We start from the raw sequence: 16,839 nt of genomic DNA, 5'->3' as shown, positions 1-16,839 counted from the left end.
CTTAGCATTATAAGCTGGGCAACCATCTTGTTGGAAGTACATATCATTCCGTATGTCAAGAGGCACATCTTCCAATAATATGGGTAAAATATTTTTGAAAAAGTTTTAATATTTTTCCCCGGTTAATATACCTAAATGAAATATATTAATGTAATGTTTAATATTTTTTTACAGATGTGGCTGTTTAATATGTTTTGATTAAAAATATGGCCCTACCAACCCAGAAAACATTATAACATTTAAATATTATTTGTCAAATATTTGCTAGTTTTTTAAAAAAATTGTACATTATTTTTACAAGACTTTATTTACATTTGCAAACATCAATCAAATGTTTGACAAATATCATTTGAACTAGATCTTATTATTCAATAAAAAATTGGACATAAACTTTGGCCAAATATTAGTCAAAAATTGTACAATATTTTAAAATTAATTGCCCAGAAACCGTTGTAACATTTAAATGCTATTTGTCAAATATTTGCTTATTATTTTAATAATTGTACAATATTCTTTTAAAATTGTATTTACACTTGCAAACATCAGTTAAATGTTTGACAAACTTCATTATGTGATTCAAAAATATGTTTTCAATTAAATACAAACTTTTGCCAAATATTTGTCAACAATTGTACAAGATTTACAAAATCATTGTTCATGATAGGTATATAAAAATATAAAATATATATATAAATTTCATAACTAACATAAGTAATAATGCTTTGGTAGTTTGGTGTAGGATTTACAGAAAGTATTATTATTTCTTTTAGGTTATTTGATTGCTATAACTTTACTTTAATATGATTCATTTCATTAATATACCATTAGAATAATGATAAAGTTATTTTATAAAAAATTCATAAATTTTTAAATAAATCAAATATTATAAACAAACAAATTAAATATCATAAATAATAATATATATTATTTATATATATTTATGTAGGTAGGTATTAATATTATACATAGTCATTAATTAAATATTAATACCTATACTTAATGTGATTATATATTATATTTACTTTAATTGAAATACAAATATATATAATAAATATTATAGCGTACTACATGGAAGACAAGGATTATAGGTGTAATCATCCACTAAAATGCATGGGTTATAGTAAATAATTAGTATTATAATTAACTTTATTATAATAATGATCCCTTTTAAAATTATTAATAATTAACTGAAAGTTAAAAAATTGTAAGTTGAAATATAAAGTTAAGCCATAGATTCATTTGTGTTATTTATATCACATGTTGATCTATTCTTTAGTTTTCTGTTTTTAGCGTATTCTCCGCGGAAAGGAGATTGAGAAATCCATTGCTTTAAATATTGTTTTTAATTTCATTATCAGTTATATTGAAGAAGCGTTTGTCTTTTCTGACTATTTCTGAGAAAAAAAACAATATTATAATAATAATAAATAAGATTTTGAAGTATTGGTTAATGGTTATACATAAATTATATTTTGTATAACATACCAAATATAACTCTGTTCACCATAAGATTATTAAATGGTTTTTTTCCTTTGAAACCAGTATATGAGTATTGATTTAGAATAGCATCTGAAAATATGGTTGCCATGATTTTTTTATTACTTCTTTTGCAGTTTTTCCTCCAATTCTACCCAGCTGTAAAATCTGTTATACATAAACCAAAAATATTTATAACTATTATAGTTATATTTTATTATTAGATTGTGTACTGTTTCTTTAAAACCTTACAAGTTTGTTTTTAAATTCTCTGTCACAAAGCTTATTCTCAATCTCCTCAAGCTCTTCAAATGAAGAAATAGGCCAACAATAGGGTTCAAAATCATCTGAATGCTCAGTAGTAATTATATTGGCAGTGTTGAATAATTTTTTTATTTCTTCTTGTCCATGAGCTAAATTTTGAAATTCTGTATTGCTAAAAGCCATAAAGTTGTACATCCTTTTGTAAAAATAATCCATTTTGGAAAAAACCTGATCAGCTACAACAATTTAAAATATAACTATCAATAATATTGTTTTAATTAATTAATATGCAAACTAGACATACCAAATTCTGAGATATTAATATTAGCAGTATTCATTGAATTTATGTTGAGCATTTTGTTCCTTTAATTTATCCACGCCATCTGTAAGTGTGACATTAATTAATTATTGGGATTGAAAGCTAATTTTCTCTAACATACCAGCTACCAGCAACATAAGATGTTAGATGTATTGTATTTCCAACTTACCAATTGATCTAGTGAAATAATAAGAATTCTAAAACCCAAAGCCTATTTGAGAAAATCTCACATTTTTGATATTGTTAATTAGTCAACAGTTGAAATATCATCATTTTTAATGAAGTTTTTAGTATTCAAGGGGATAAAATTAAAATCAAAAATGTAGAAAAGTCAACTAATTTAAATGTATTTTCAAAAGTCTTATTGATCTACTACAGGTTAATCCAGTATGATGGAAATAGACCATATATATGGCATGTGCGTTAAAATAGATGGATTTGAATTCAAATCCCCATAAAACTTAAATTAATTAATACTAATGGTGTATAGAAGGTGTTAATTAAAAATAACTTTAAAAAAATAAGCTTACAGTTTGAATTATTTTCTTCTAGAACAATTTTTTACTAGAATTCACCAGTAGTTCAGTAGGCATGCTTACATTAGATTTATATCTAATATTATGTTGATCTATGTTTTCAGAAATGTCAATAGAAGTCATCGATAGTTGCTTATTCTTGTACTTATCTGTTTTAGTTGATTCTTTTATACCATCAAATTTAAAAACAATACAATAAATATATTAATATATCTGTTAATATTTCAACAAAATTTAAATATTAATACTTACTAGTTCTTTTTTGAGTACTACTTGATATAGGCTTAGTAATAAATGATTGGGAATGATCTGAAGAGCGAAACAAGTCTAAAATATATAATATTGATAGGAAAATAATAAATTTGTACGAAATATATTTTTAGCTAAAAGCTATTTTATGACAATGTGTAAAATATAATAGTACCTAATGAAGTATTTAAAGTTGGACAATCATCATCATTAGGGCCCGGATTTATATGCAATAAAAATCTATAAAATATGCAGATTCATATCATAAATATGCAAAAAATATGCAAAATGATTTTTTTTTACAAATTAACAATATATTATGTATAAAAATTGTTTATTAATAACATTGTGTAAGTATAAAAGTGTTATAAATTAATTAAAGTATTACTATTTATATTAAATTATAAGACGAAGTGTCATCAGTGGGTGGCTTCTTCACTCAAGATTTTCCTCCTGTAATATTATAGCCTATATTCTTATTGTGCCTTGTGTACAGATTGTATATATATTAATAAAGAAAAAAAAAAAAAAAAAAAAAAATATTAAATTATTAATTATTATTATTGGACGAGTACCAGCATGAAGTAATAAATATGGATTTCAAGTTTTCGAATTGAAAACTCCTACGATTATCTCGAAGCATACTTTTGTACTTGGAAAAACTTCTTTCCACGTCACAAGATACAATTGGTGCATATTTAAAACTCGATAAATCTTCAACTGACAGTTCCTCGCCTTCATCACATTCAGTACCTCGCCGTTGATTATACCATCGATTTTTTTCAATGTAGAATATCCACGATTTTTTGACAACACATTTGTAAATTTAGATTTAGCATAATCTATTCCTGGCCCTCCATCTTCGAATTTAATTTTAATATTTTCTATGAGCAATACACTATTTCTTAAAGTAACATTCGATTTCTCTAGTTTTGTTATTTATCTATTAAACACCGAAAGTGTGTTGTAATAACTGCGAGCTCATTTTTTAACTCTTTATTATGAAATAAACTACGTGCGTTTTCAATACACTTCGCTTCATTTTGGTTTAAAGCGTTAATAACACATTTTACCTCATTGAAATATGTCCCATAATAAATTGCTGCTTCAAGCCATGTACCCCAACGAGTTAAAATTGGTTGTGGAGGTAAACTCAAATTGGGATACATTTCTTTGAAAGTATTTACACGTGAAGGTGCTTTTAAAAATATCTTTTTAGTATTTGAAATTAATCGATCGACATTTTGATATTTTTCTCTTATGGCTTCAGCTACTCTGTGTAGTCCATGAGCCATGCACGTTACATGAATTAATTTAGGGTAAAATACTTTAAGAGCTTCGCCAGATTTAACCATGTACGGAGCAGCATCTTTTACATACAACAAGACTTTTTCATGAAATATTTTTTCTGGCCATAAAATGCTCATGAAGTCATTAAATAATTGGGAAATTTGTTTGAAAATTTGCCTTTTGTAATTGCTCAACCGTTAAAACAATTGGTTTTGTACATTTTTCAGAAGATAATTTCCCAATTATGACACTAGCAACATATCGTCCCTGTACATCAATTGTCTCATCCATGGAAACCCAAATTGGACTGTTCCCTATTTCATTCCTAATTTTACATAAAACTTCATTATTGCATAAAGGTGAATAGTTCTTTCGGAGGGTAGATTCATCTGGTAATTTGAGTTTTAGATATTTTTCAAAAAACAATTTTAACTGTGGATTGTTTAATTTAAAAAGTGAAATATCGTTAGCCACCATAAAATTACATAAATCTTTGTTAAACTCATTTGTATTTTGATTATTAGTTCTGACCTGATTAAATGTTTTTTTATGAAAGGTTGAGTGATCTTTTCTTCTTTCAATCTGCGATTCGATATATGTTTTGCAGTTTCTAAATGTTGTACTACTTGAAACTTTCTGTTACATGACACATTTACACAACAAAAATTGCAAAATAAAATATTTCCGTCTGTTTTAAATATGTTTGGATATTCATTTACGTACCGGGAAGCATTATTTACTTTAGGCATTATATAAAAATAAAAGTCACTAGTTAGATTTTTTAAACAAAATATACCGCACACTATACACTACGCACGATAAAGACCATACTAAATTTAAATTCTGTGTTACCCAATACGTATTGTACAGTATACTATACCGTTATCTAATGTGGACATGTTTGGGTAATAATAAATTTACCACTAGAAAATCCAATATTTGTCGGCCGTCGATAGCGATGATATCGATTGACGATCACTTATCGATGTATAATGTGTTATTTATAAATTATAATCTACAGTAGGTATCTTTACAGACGTAAATTCTATGAATTGTAGAATATGCAACATTTATGCAACTATCAATAAATATGCAATAAATATTCATTTTCATTCAAATATGCAAAAATATGCAAAAAAAAAATTGAACCATAAAATCTACACATTACGAAACGTCGACATTTATAATCAAAATTATTCTAGGTGAATTGTAGAAGAACATGCATTTGTATATAAATCCGGGCCCTAATTACAGTGGTCGCCGCTTATAGTGTTCACTGGTTATAAGAATCAGCCGCTTTTAGTGATCAAAAATGTCAGGAACGGAACAAACAGCCGTCTTCAGTGCATTTTTCGCCGCGTACTGTGATCAGGTTTTTGGTTATAGTGATCAGAAAAAATCATGTCAGAAATAAAATTTATAATTAAATTACCTATTTTTATGTACACAAAGGGGGAAAAACGATTACGAACGGCCGTCCTAATCTTATCTAATGTGACCCACGTAATGAGTGTACTTCATACCGTAATATCGTATATGTTTGAAACCGTTTGTGTTCCCGTTATTACCGAAATGTATACGGATGACAGTATACTCGTACGTATAGACTTATACGCAGTTTGTTTTCGTCCGTTGCGTTGTTCGGTGCACTTTATGTTTAGCGTGTAGTGTATTGTTTGTATAGTGTATTATGGCTAGTAGAAGTGCGCTTTCAATAAGTGAAAAAAAAAGTGTCCTAGCCAATTATGACAAGCTTCCCGAGAAGACGAATCAGAGATTAGCAGCACAACAATTGGGCATTCCGCAGTCAACATTAAATAAGTTACTGAAATCCCGTAACGAAATAAGTTACTGCACTGAATCTCAAAATAGAAAACGTAAACGTGAGAGCAAAAGTAAGGCAACCGATGAAGCTCTTTTCATGTGGTTTAAGCAAGCTAGCGCTATGAATGCTCCTATAAATCGCAGCATATTAATGACAAAAGCCAATGACTTGGCCAAAAAAATGGGAGAAATTAATTTTAATGCAACTGATGGTTGGTTGACTAGGTGGAAAGATCGCCACGATATTGTTTACAAAAAACTTCATGGAGAAAAACAAGACGCAGTTGCGAGTGGTGCTGATTCTTGGATTAAAACAACGTGGCCAACTGTTTTGAATAAATACGGTCCGGAAAACATCTTTAATTTAGATGAAACAGGGCTGTACTATAGAGTAACACCTGACTATTGCATGGTTTTAAAAAATACACCGGCCTCTGCAGGGAAAAAGAATAAAGCGAGGATCACTGTGGCTTTAACGTGCAATATGACGGGTACTGTAAAAAAAAAACCAATAGTCATTGGTAAAAGTAAGCAACCAAGATGTTTTAAAGGTGTCAAGAACTTACCTGTTGACTACTTCAGCAATATAAATGCTTGGATGACATCTTTTATTTTTGAAAGTTATTTGAGAAAATGGGATTCAACACTTGATCACAAAATCGCTCTAATTTTGGACAATTGTACAGCGCATCCCAACTTTTCTTTAAAGAACATTGAACTGGTATTTCTTCTTCCCAATACAATGTCTTTAATTCAGCCCATTGATCAGGGTATCATCAAAGCTTTTAAGACTTTTTACAGGTCCGATATGAGAAGCCAAATTATTGACGCAATCGATGACGGACAAGGGAATGGTAACGACATAGCTAAGAACATGACAGTGCCACAGGCAATTCACATGTCACACAATGCTTGGATGAAAGTTACAACTTCATGTATAGTGAACTGCTTTAAAAAGTCTGGTATGGTTCCCATAACCACGAATGAAGCCCTTGAACTCGATTTACCCGATGTACCAGTAGATATTTCAGGACTCCAGATAGACAAAGAAACCTTCAATGAGTGGCTGGATGTAGATAAGGACTTACCAGTTTTTCAAGTGATGAATGATGACGAAATAGCTGCTGAAATAGTTTCACATAAGGAACAGGGAAATGATGTTGAAGTGCATGATGAAGACGAAGTTGAATATGCAGAGGACCGAGTACCAGTAACCAGGAGTGAAGTATTCAATGCAATTAATACACTGAGAAGAGCTATTGAAGAGCATGACATAGGCACAAATTACTTTGATACGTTGAACAACTTAGAGCACATTATGATGGTTTCCATACCAAAAAAACAGGAGCAAATTACCGACTTTTTGAAAAGAACCTAAGTTTTAAATTTCGTATGTATGTATATTATTTTATTATATGTATTAATTTTTAAATTTAAATTTAATTAATATGTATTACTGTATTTTGATATTTTGCACAGTATTTTTAATGTAAAACAAAATAAAATATGTATTTAAAAAAATTTTCGTTATTTTTTCGATATTTTTTGAGTCGCCGCTTATAGTGTTTTCCGGTTATAGTGATCAAAATACTCTCGGACGGATGTGATCATTATAAGCGGCGACCACTGTATAACCATTAAAAGAATATTAAAAATGATCTAATACAAGTTTTTTTTATTTTTTTCTATCGGTCTATTTTATTTAAATATTGTCTATTAATGAAATAAATTAAACATTTTTTTTAACCATTTTTATTACTAGTAATAGTCCTAATCTATACTTAACAATAAAAAAATTGTATAATATAAATACTTATAAATTATAGAATAATACAATGGAATCTCAAATCAAATATGTCAACACATTAATCGAGGAAAGATTAAATCAAAGACAGCAAAATGATGAATTTTCAAATAGGGAGGAAGAAATTAAAAAAGAAAAGATTAGAATAATAAATAAAAATATTCCTCAGGCATATAAACAAAAAATACCGAACCTAGTAGAAATAATAAATTTAAGAGATGAAAAAAATAACATTTTAAGCGAGTACAATTATACTAATTATATTGGTTTACAATGCGATAGACGCATACGCCAAAATTTATCAAATCTGTATGATCAACTAGACGATCTAAAAAATGGTAATTGCGAATTTGTTTCTATATTAAATTATAATCGTCCGATTTCAGATCACTGGTTATTCAATTAACCATATTTAATTTAGTTTTATTTTAATGTTATTATTATTATTGTTTAAACTATTATTAATTGTTATTTTTATAAAATAAAAAATAAATATATCAACATTCTGAATTTATTTTTTTACTTTAACAAAAATAAAGAATATTAGGTATACACTAAACCTAAACAAAAAAAATCATTGCTAATGATATGAACCTGTTTTAATATAAATAATTATAAAGATGAAGATAAAAAGTTTTTTGAAAAAGCGGAAATTGAAGTTAATCACAGAATAATGAGTACTATTTGTATCAACAATAATATAAATATTAAATATTATAATTATGTTTTTATTTTTTTATTTGGTTTTTCAAAAAAATACTAACAGAACCATGACTATACCAGATGAGGCTATGTATTCATGCGTCATTCCATACGAGATATGGCGGGTATGGCATATCCATTTGCGTATAGCGAAAGAGATCTGTTAGATTTGTTTAATAATTCGAATTATATACTAAAAGAAGTATATGTTGAAATTATAATAAATCATAGATCGAAAAAATCATATTGTTCTGTTTTGTGTACTCAATGATAACAATTATAACAATATAAATAACATTTGTCTCGTTGGTTATCATGGACAGTTTCTAACAATTATGGGATTACAAACATATTGTCAATTCCATTGATGTATGAAATGTTCAAAATATTTAACAATAGTTGACTTATATACGCAAATTCCATTAGCAACCAACCCATTTACGACATATACATTTGTATAATATTACAAGATTTGATAAATACCGTCCATTCATAATAAATAGCATGTAATACATTTGGTTATACATTAATTTTCAATCTTAACTCGTCAACTATTGATATGAATAAGACAAGTATTGTTTTTGTAAATATTTCATATATTCGTAAAATTTTCATAGAAAATGACCTTCTGTAGATGTGGTCGGTTGTATGAATCAATGAATCTAGCGTACAGATGGCAAAGCTCCAGTGACTTTTATAGTTCCACATTACACTCGTTTTGTGTGTCGCTTAGACGATTCGTTAACATTTATAACCGACCCGAATCCGATAATTCGGTGGCTACAACGGTGTGGAATAACATATGAAACTATTTTAAAAACTAAGTTTTATTCGAGTCAATAGTTGGTTTGGTAAAATATATTTAAAAAAAATTTTTCATATTTTTTTAGATAAAATATATAATACAAAAAAATATTTTTTATAGAAAAAATGGATTTAGAAATGGATTATGCACATCCATTATTTGATCACATCAAAAACAAAATCAAAAGACTAAAACATCAAATGGATAACAACGAAAAACAAGAAATACTAGATCAGAGAGAAAAAAAAACTGCGCTAACTTTAATTAAAAGAGACATTAAAATGTTAAAACATAAAAAATTTTTAGCAAAAACATACTCATTTGACACAGAAAAAGAAAAAAAATTTAAAAGAAAGAATAAAAAAATTAAAGGAAACACAACAGCTTGTGAAAAATTATTATACCCTTAATTCTTATACAAGTTTTGAAAGAGATAATTCCACTCATAACCTATGTAATAAATTTTATGTATTGTTACGCGACATGAAAGCACTAACAGAACCTATTGATTTTATTAATTAAATTTTTATTACTTGAAACATTAGATATTATTTATTTTACTTAATGATTTTTTTTATTTAATAAAAATAAAATATTCATATAAATTTAAAGAGAAAAAAATATGTTTTTTTTTTTTTATTATAGCCTCACTATGAAAAGAAAAGTAATCACAAAATATCAGCGTATGAATACGTCGGGAACCGAACTGATTGAAATCGAGAGATTTAAAAAATGTGCAAAAACTTTCATCATCAAGAACTATAAGAAATATACAGATTATAAATCATTTTTTAGTCATATTTCAGATAAGCTAATTTTAAAGTTGAAACAATCATGTCTAAATACATCCATAAAATTTAATATACATGTTGATACTGTTTACAAACGTCCAGTAACCCATGATATTCAGGATATGACTTTTAAAATCAACAATGCCTTTGTCTTAAATGTAATTTTGTAATAACTAATCCATCATTTCTTCCAATTTTTTTTCATAACTTATCATACGATAGTCACTTTATAATTCGAGAACTTGGTTGTGATAATAATGATATCCATGTTATTCCGAATTCATCGGACATACCAAACATTAAAGGTGAATTTATATGGAAAGTCGATGTTAACTGAACTACCTTTTAAAGATTTTGAATGGGTTGATGACTTGGATATAGATGTTACAAAAATTCCAAACGATTCAAAAGTTGGTTATATATTAGAAGTGGATATTGATTATCCTAAATATTTACATAAAAAACATAACGATTTTCCATTTTTACCTTTAAACGAATGTCCTCCAAATTCAAAAGTTAAAAAATTAATTACTACGTTATCACCGAAAAAAAATTATATTATACACTATAAAAATTTAAAACACGCAATTGCTAATGGACTTAAATTAAAAAAAATTCATCGAGCTATCCGATTTTCACAGAGTAAATGGATGGCCCCATATATTGAACTCTGTACAAATATGAGAGTAATAGCTAAAAATAACTTTGAAATTAATTTTTGGAAGTTATTAATTAATAGTGATTTTGGTAAATGTATGGAAAATGTGCGTGCTAGAATTTCTTTAAAGTTGGTTTCGTCAATTAGAAAAGCAAGTAAATGAATGATGAAAACTAACTTTAAAGATAGAACTATATATTCTGAAAATCTTATGGCTATTCATTAACATAAGGAAACTATTAAATTTGATAAAGCAATTTATGTAGGATTTGTAATTTTAGATGTTTCAAAAACATTTATGTATGATTTTCATTATAAAGTAATGAAAAATAAATATGGTAACAAAATAAATTCTTTATACTCGGATACAGATTCTATGGTATATGCTATTCGAACACACAATTTTTTTAATGATATAAGATATGATTTATCACCGTTTTTTGATACATCAAAATATCCTATCGATCATTATTGTTTTAGTGAAATTTATAAAAATCAGCCCGGTTATTTCAAAGATGAAATGGGAAGAAAAATTTTAAAAGAATTTGTTTGGGTTAAGACAGAAATTATACGCTTACAGAATTGTGGACGACATTGAGGTAAAAAAAGCATAACATATGCAATTTAGACATTATATAGAAATATTAAATGCATATATAAACAATGAAAATGTTGATGATAAACAAACATGTAGAAACATGATTTTTATTCAATTAAATAAACATATTGTCCATTCTAAAACAATGAATAAACTTGTATTAAGTGCTAACGATGATAAACGTTATATAATGAATGATGGGATTAAGACACTAGCGTATGGACATTATAAAATTAAAATATAATAATAATAATAATAATAAATAAAAAAAATAAATTATATACATTAAAAAATCTTTATTTTAAAATATCTGCTGACGATATCCACGAATTATGACTTGAATCGAAATCCATCCATTTAACAAGCATTTTATCTTTAACTTTTTTTATAATACGTTCAATTAAAAAGGTGTTCGGAAATCAGTTAATTTAATTTAATTTCTTGTTCATAAAAAACTCCTAGAATTATATTATTTGATTCATCCTTTAGTTGATTAGTTATCGGGTTTGTATGTAAAACTTTTGTTATTGTAAAAATTTCCGTTGTCCAATTCGGTGTATATCCTTTACTAAATATATGTTTGTATTTTGATATTCTTACTTTATCATTAATTTTAAGTTTTAGTTTATGAAATGTTTTATTATCTATTTGTACATTTGATTTAATTTTACTTGTATTCATTCGAGCTTCATACGGTGTACACTTAATTGTTCTATGTTTTGTATAATTATAATTATAAATACTTGATAACGCTATACGAACTGTAATGTTTAATTTTATATTTTTTCATTAAATCTTGAAATTGATTATTATAAAATTCAGTACCATTATCTGTTTGTAATAATTTTGGATTAACTTGTTTTAACCCTTTCAGACCCGAATTAATTGTAGTAGAGAAAAAAAAATTAGCGATTTATATATGTTATTAAAGATACTTAATTAAGGTTCTTTTCAAGTTTGAAGAGATTCTGACCATCTGGACCAAAAATACAACTATGCACATTATAATGTCCATTGGGCCAATATGGAGATACTTGAATGCACATTACAATGTACATTGAAATTTGTAGCATAAAACACTATGCACATTATAATGTGCAACGGGATTTAGGTGATAAACTTATTGTTTCAAGAACTATAAAATTTCGTTAATTTATGAAACAAAGACATGTATTTTCTTCTTGTGCACACATAGTAATAAGTTATTTTTAAAAAAAAACTATATTATTGATAAAAAAACATTTTATTGATAACAATATTAAAACAATTTTACCAAACTTAAAAAATGAACATAAACAAATCTTATTTGTGTAACAATAAACATTAATAATTAATAATTAAAAAAATTAAATCAACATTTTAACTAAAAAATACAAAAAAAACGCCTACTTGGCAGCATGAAACAAAATTAATATGTTGTCAATTTAATAGGCTTTAAATAAATATGTATACACTACACAATTTTATTCATGAAATTTTCGAAAACAATTACTTTTTTTAGTAAAACACAAATGGGTACCGCATTTTATACAATAAACATGTGTACGTCCTGTACAACCTTCAAACTTGCACCGTATTGCTTCTTTTCGATCATCGTACTCTAGATGGTGTCCGTATTGATCTTTCCTTACTTCTTCGAGCGGTCTTTTATCGACGTTTTTTGGTGATCTAGTTGGAGTTATATTTATTGAATCGGAACTACTGGGGCGTCCTCTTCGTTTTGATATAGGAGTTGAAAGACTACCAATCATAATTAAACTTTCGGCAAGGTGTTGTTTAAAATGTATCAAATCCATAATTTCTTTTGTATGAATTTTAAGGTTTATTGCATCTCTTTTGTACTCGAGCCACGAATTAACTACTGCCATATCAAATATGTGAAAAAGCATACGTAAGGTCCACTTTTTGGATTTAATAAACGTTCGATAATAACTTACCAGCTGGTCGTGTTTGTCTACACCACCCATACTTTTATTGTATAAATAAACAACTTCGGGACTTTCAATAAAAACCAGTGATTTTTTTTTACGATCAAATCTTTGTACTATAGTTGGTGTTCACGAAGAAATGAAATTTGATCCGAACTGTACAGCTTTATTATCGAACCACTTTACCAAAGCAATATTATGATTTGAACATATCTCGAAACTAGTTCCTCGGCCCATTTTAGCTAGTTGTTTATCTTTTGGAAACGGGGGGTTATTGAATCTATTTATTCGGATTGTTCCAGCAGCAAATATTTTATACTTTGATAAACAGCAAAATAAATTGTAAGAGGAGAAAAAGTTGTCAAAAAATAAAAAGTGTTTGTTAGGCTTTAAATTTTCAACCAATTTTAAAACGATTGCTCCACCTAGACCAAAATTTTTTTGCATATTTTCATCGATTTGTGTAGACGATCCTTGATATAATAAAAGATTATAGACTAATTCACTTTGTTTTTTTGATGATTCTACCCATACATATTTTGTGTATGTATCTATAACAACTAAAATGTATTTAAAACCAAGATTTTGATTGGAATGAGATTGCATGTCCATTAAATCAGCTTGCCAAAGGTCATCCTTAAATCGTGTTATTACACTACGTCTGGGAAATATTTTTCTTGCAGGTTGATGTAGCTCATTAGCTATACACTCTAATGTAGACATTATACTATTATATTCCTTTCGCGTAATTCTTCTAAAATAGATATGATTTCATTATTTACACCAGTATTACCAGCAATTTGAGATGATGTTATAAGATTTAATCTAGTAACTAATTCATTAGGATCATCATAATACACTAATTGTGTTTGAGGTATTACATCTTTATATAAACCGGAACCTTTCTTAGTCGTTGGCGATAAACTAAATTTAAATAGCTGACCTGTTGGAGGGTCTGTAATTTTAGAACTATTCGTAGGAGAAGAAAAATCAAATGAAGCATTTTTTATGTTCGAATCATCAATAACGTTTCTTCGTTTAGCGCTTGAACTAGATAAAAAGTTATCAAATTGTTTTAACCCTTTCAGACCCAAGGGTCATTATAATGACCCATCTTTTCAATAAGTTTTAACTTAAGAACAAATAATGGTAGAATTAAAATGTTAGGTTTATTTGATAGCTTATCTCATGAGGAATATGAATAAAAAAAAATATAAATAATTTTAATGATTTTTAACATAAATATATATACTTTTGTGAAAAAAAAAAAAATAAATAAATTTTAGTGTTTGTTTCCATATCTCATAGAATATCCGTCAGAGAGCGTTGTTTATTTTTGTACTTATGCTACACGATCATTAAAAATAGATTTCATGATAACCAAGTGTCGCAGTTAATTCCCCCTCCATCAAATCGCATTGAATATGTGGTACATTATAATGACCCGCCGGTTATCGCGACAGTAGCCGTCGTTGACACTTTATTATTATTTATTACACATTTACACTATTATTAGTTTTGTGTAGCGTTGCGGGCGCACTTGTTAGTTGTTTGTACATTATAGATAGCCGATTTCGCAAATTTTTTTTTTTTATATTTTACGTATTATATTGTGAATATACAAAAATGGCTCATAAAATATTATCTAGCCAAAATATAATGGACTTGTTAGACGGTGAAGAATCGGAACTAGATTTTTCTTATGATGAAGATGAATTCCCAAATGACGAACTAGACGAACTTTTACAAGAATTTAATAGTAATTATACTCTTGATACCGAAATAGATAATTCTAATATTAATAATATTAATAATGTCCCTACTGATAATAATATATTGCCTATGATCACATAAAAAAAAAATATAAAATGGATACAACAACCATTTAATCCTCCTAATATTGAGTTAGATGATCTTGATATTACTGATCCAGTTATTTTTTTACGTAATCCGATCGATTATTTTATGCACTATTTTAATGATGATTTTTTTGAAACTCTTGCATTCAATACTAATTTGTACGCTATTCAAAAAAATTTAACCAATTTTAAAGCAACAAATCAACAAGAAATACGAGTGCTAATTGCAATACATTTAATTATGGGTTGTCTTAAATTTCCTAGAGTTAGGATGTATTGGGAAGAAAATTTTAAAGTACCAAGTGTTTTCAATTCTATGTCAAGGGACCGTTTTTTTCAACTCAGACAAAATTTACATATAATTAATAATTTAGACATTCCAAATAACAATCATGATAAATTTGTTAAAATTCGTCCACTGTACGATCTAATAAAAAAAAAATGTAATGAATTACCAAAAGAAAGAAATATCTGCATAGACGAACAAACGGTACCTTTTAAAGGTAAATTATCTGTTAAACAATATATGCGCGGTAAGCCATGCCCATGGGGTGTTAAAATATTTGTTTTAGCTTCAGAAAATGGATTGATTTACGATTTTATATTGTATCAAGGAAGTTCTACCGAATTAATTCAAGATAATTTAAATTTATTTGGTCTTGGAGCATCAGTTGTCTTGCATCTCGTGCACACTGTAAAAAAAAATTCGCATTTTTTTATTTTTCGACAATTTTTTCTCCACATACAATTTATTTGAGCAGCTCTACAATCTTGGTATTTATGCGGCTGGAACAATAAGACCAAATCGTTTCGCTAAACCTCCTTTATTACTTGATAAACAAATGGCAAAACTGGGTAGAGGGGCCACGTTTGAAATAAGATCTGACGTTAACAATTTATTTAGTATAGGCTTAGTAAAATGGTATGACAATAAGGCCGTTACTTTAGGTTCAAATTTCATTACATCAGGAACAATTGATACAGTACAAAGATATGATAAAAAAAAAAAGAATATATCACTGTAGAAAGACCGGAGATCGTAAAATTATACAATTCAAGTATGGGCGGAGTAGACAAAAGTTATCAGTTAATAAGTTTTTATAGAACTTTTATTAAATCTAAAAAATGGACTTTACGCCTTATCACCCATGCTTTTGATTTAGTAGCTAGAAATTCCTGGCTTCAATACAAAAAGGACGCTACCGAATTATGTTTACCCAAAAAAAATATATTAGATTTGTTACACTTTCGTCTACAGTTAGCAGATGAATCAATACGTTCTACGCGAAAAATAGTGACAGCAAAGAAAAGTAAGGTGGGACGACCAACTAGATTAACTTATAGTTCACCAAATTTTGATACTGCAAGTACAAGTTTTAGTCATCTTCCTTCACCTTCCCCTACGTCGTCATCATACTCTTTAAACCTAACAAAAAGTCGTACTGACAGTCCAATCGCTTCAGATGCTGTTAGGTATGACCGAATAGACCATATGCCACAATTGGATAGCTTGAAAAACGCGACAAAGTGCAAAAATCCAACGTGCTCAAGAAATAACAGAACACATTTTTTTTGCAAGAAATGTAATGTCCACCTATGCTTAACGAGAGACAGAAATTGTTTTGAAGAATATCATACTAAAGTTTAAACATAAGTTATCAAAGACAACAAATTTATTTTATAATGCTACTAAGGTTGATTTATTTTATTTTATGCTACAAAGGTTGATTCACTTT

At 27.7% G+C, this 16,839-nt stretch overlaps 3 protein-coding genes across 3 annotated transcripts; 2 read left to right on the top strand and 1 right to left on the bottom strand.

The window, feature by feature from the left end:
- Nucleotides 1-1,222: 1,222 nt before the first annotated feature.
- LOC132925845 (uncharacterized) lies at nucleotides 1,223-4,271 on the bottom strand. The gene is given in 14 exon segments (XM_060990206.1): nucleotides 1,223-1,342; nucleotides 1,345-1,394; nucleotides 1,486-1,599; nucleotides 1,602-1,644; nucleotides 1,729-1,976; nucleotides 2,045-2,085; nucleotides 2,087-2,123; nucleotides 2,590-2,619; nucleotides 2,622-2,759; nucleotides 2,848-2,922; nucleotides 3,020-3,084; nucleotides 3,530-3,728; nucleotides 3,860-4,055; nucleotides 4,119-4,271. Coding segments are annotated over 14 exon segments (1,509 nt in total).
- A 1,553-nt stretch (nucleotides 4,272-5,824) lies between these two features.
- On the top strand, nucleotides 5,825-7,336 carry LOC132925844 (tigger transposable element-derived protein 6-like). Its single transcript, XM_060990205.1, has one exon. It carries the CDS (start codon nucleotides 5,825-5,827, stop codon nucleotides 7,334-7,336), a length of 1,512 nt encoding a protein of 503 aa, XP_060846188.1.
- A 7,534-nt stretch (nucleotides 7,337-14,870) lies between these two features.
- LOC132925843 (piggyBac transposable element-derived protein 3-like) lies at nucleotides 14,871-16,141 on the top strand. Its single transcript, XM_060990204.1, is given in 3 exon segments — nucleotides 14,871-15,003; nucleotides 15,112-15,815; nucleotides 15,817-16,141. Coding segments are annotated over 3 exon segments (1,149 nt in total). The 3' UTR covers nucleotides 16,129-16,141.
- The last annotated feature ends 698 nt before the right edge of the window (nucleotides 16,142-16,839 follow it).

This window comes from Rhopalosiphum padi, chromosome 3, assembly GCF_020882245.1.
Source record: "Rhopalosiphum padi isolate XX-2018 chromosome 3, ASM2088224v1, whole genome shotgun sequence".
Taxonomy (NCBI): Eukaryota; Metazoa; Arthropoda; class Insecta; order Hemiptera; family Aphididae; genus Rhopalosiphum; species Rhopalosiphum padi.
Note: the sequence above shows the minus strand (reverse complement) of the source record. Positions and strands in the feature narration are given on the sequence as shown.

Bases quoted from the DNA above. Each gene is read 5' to 3' on its own strand.
- LOC132925844 (XM_060990205.1), top strand. From the start codon at position 5,825: ATGGCTAGTAGAAGTGCGCTTTCAATAAGTGAAAAAAAAAGTGTCCTA.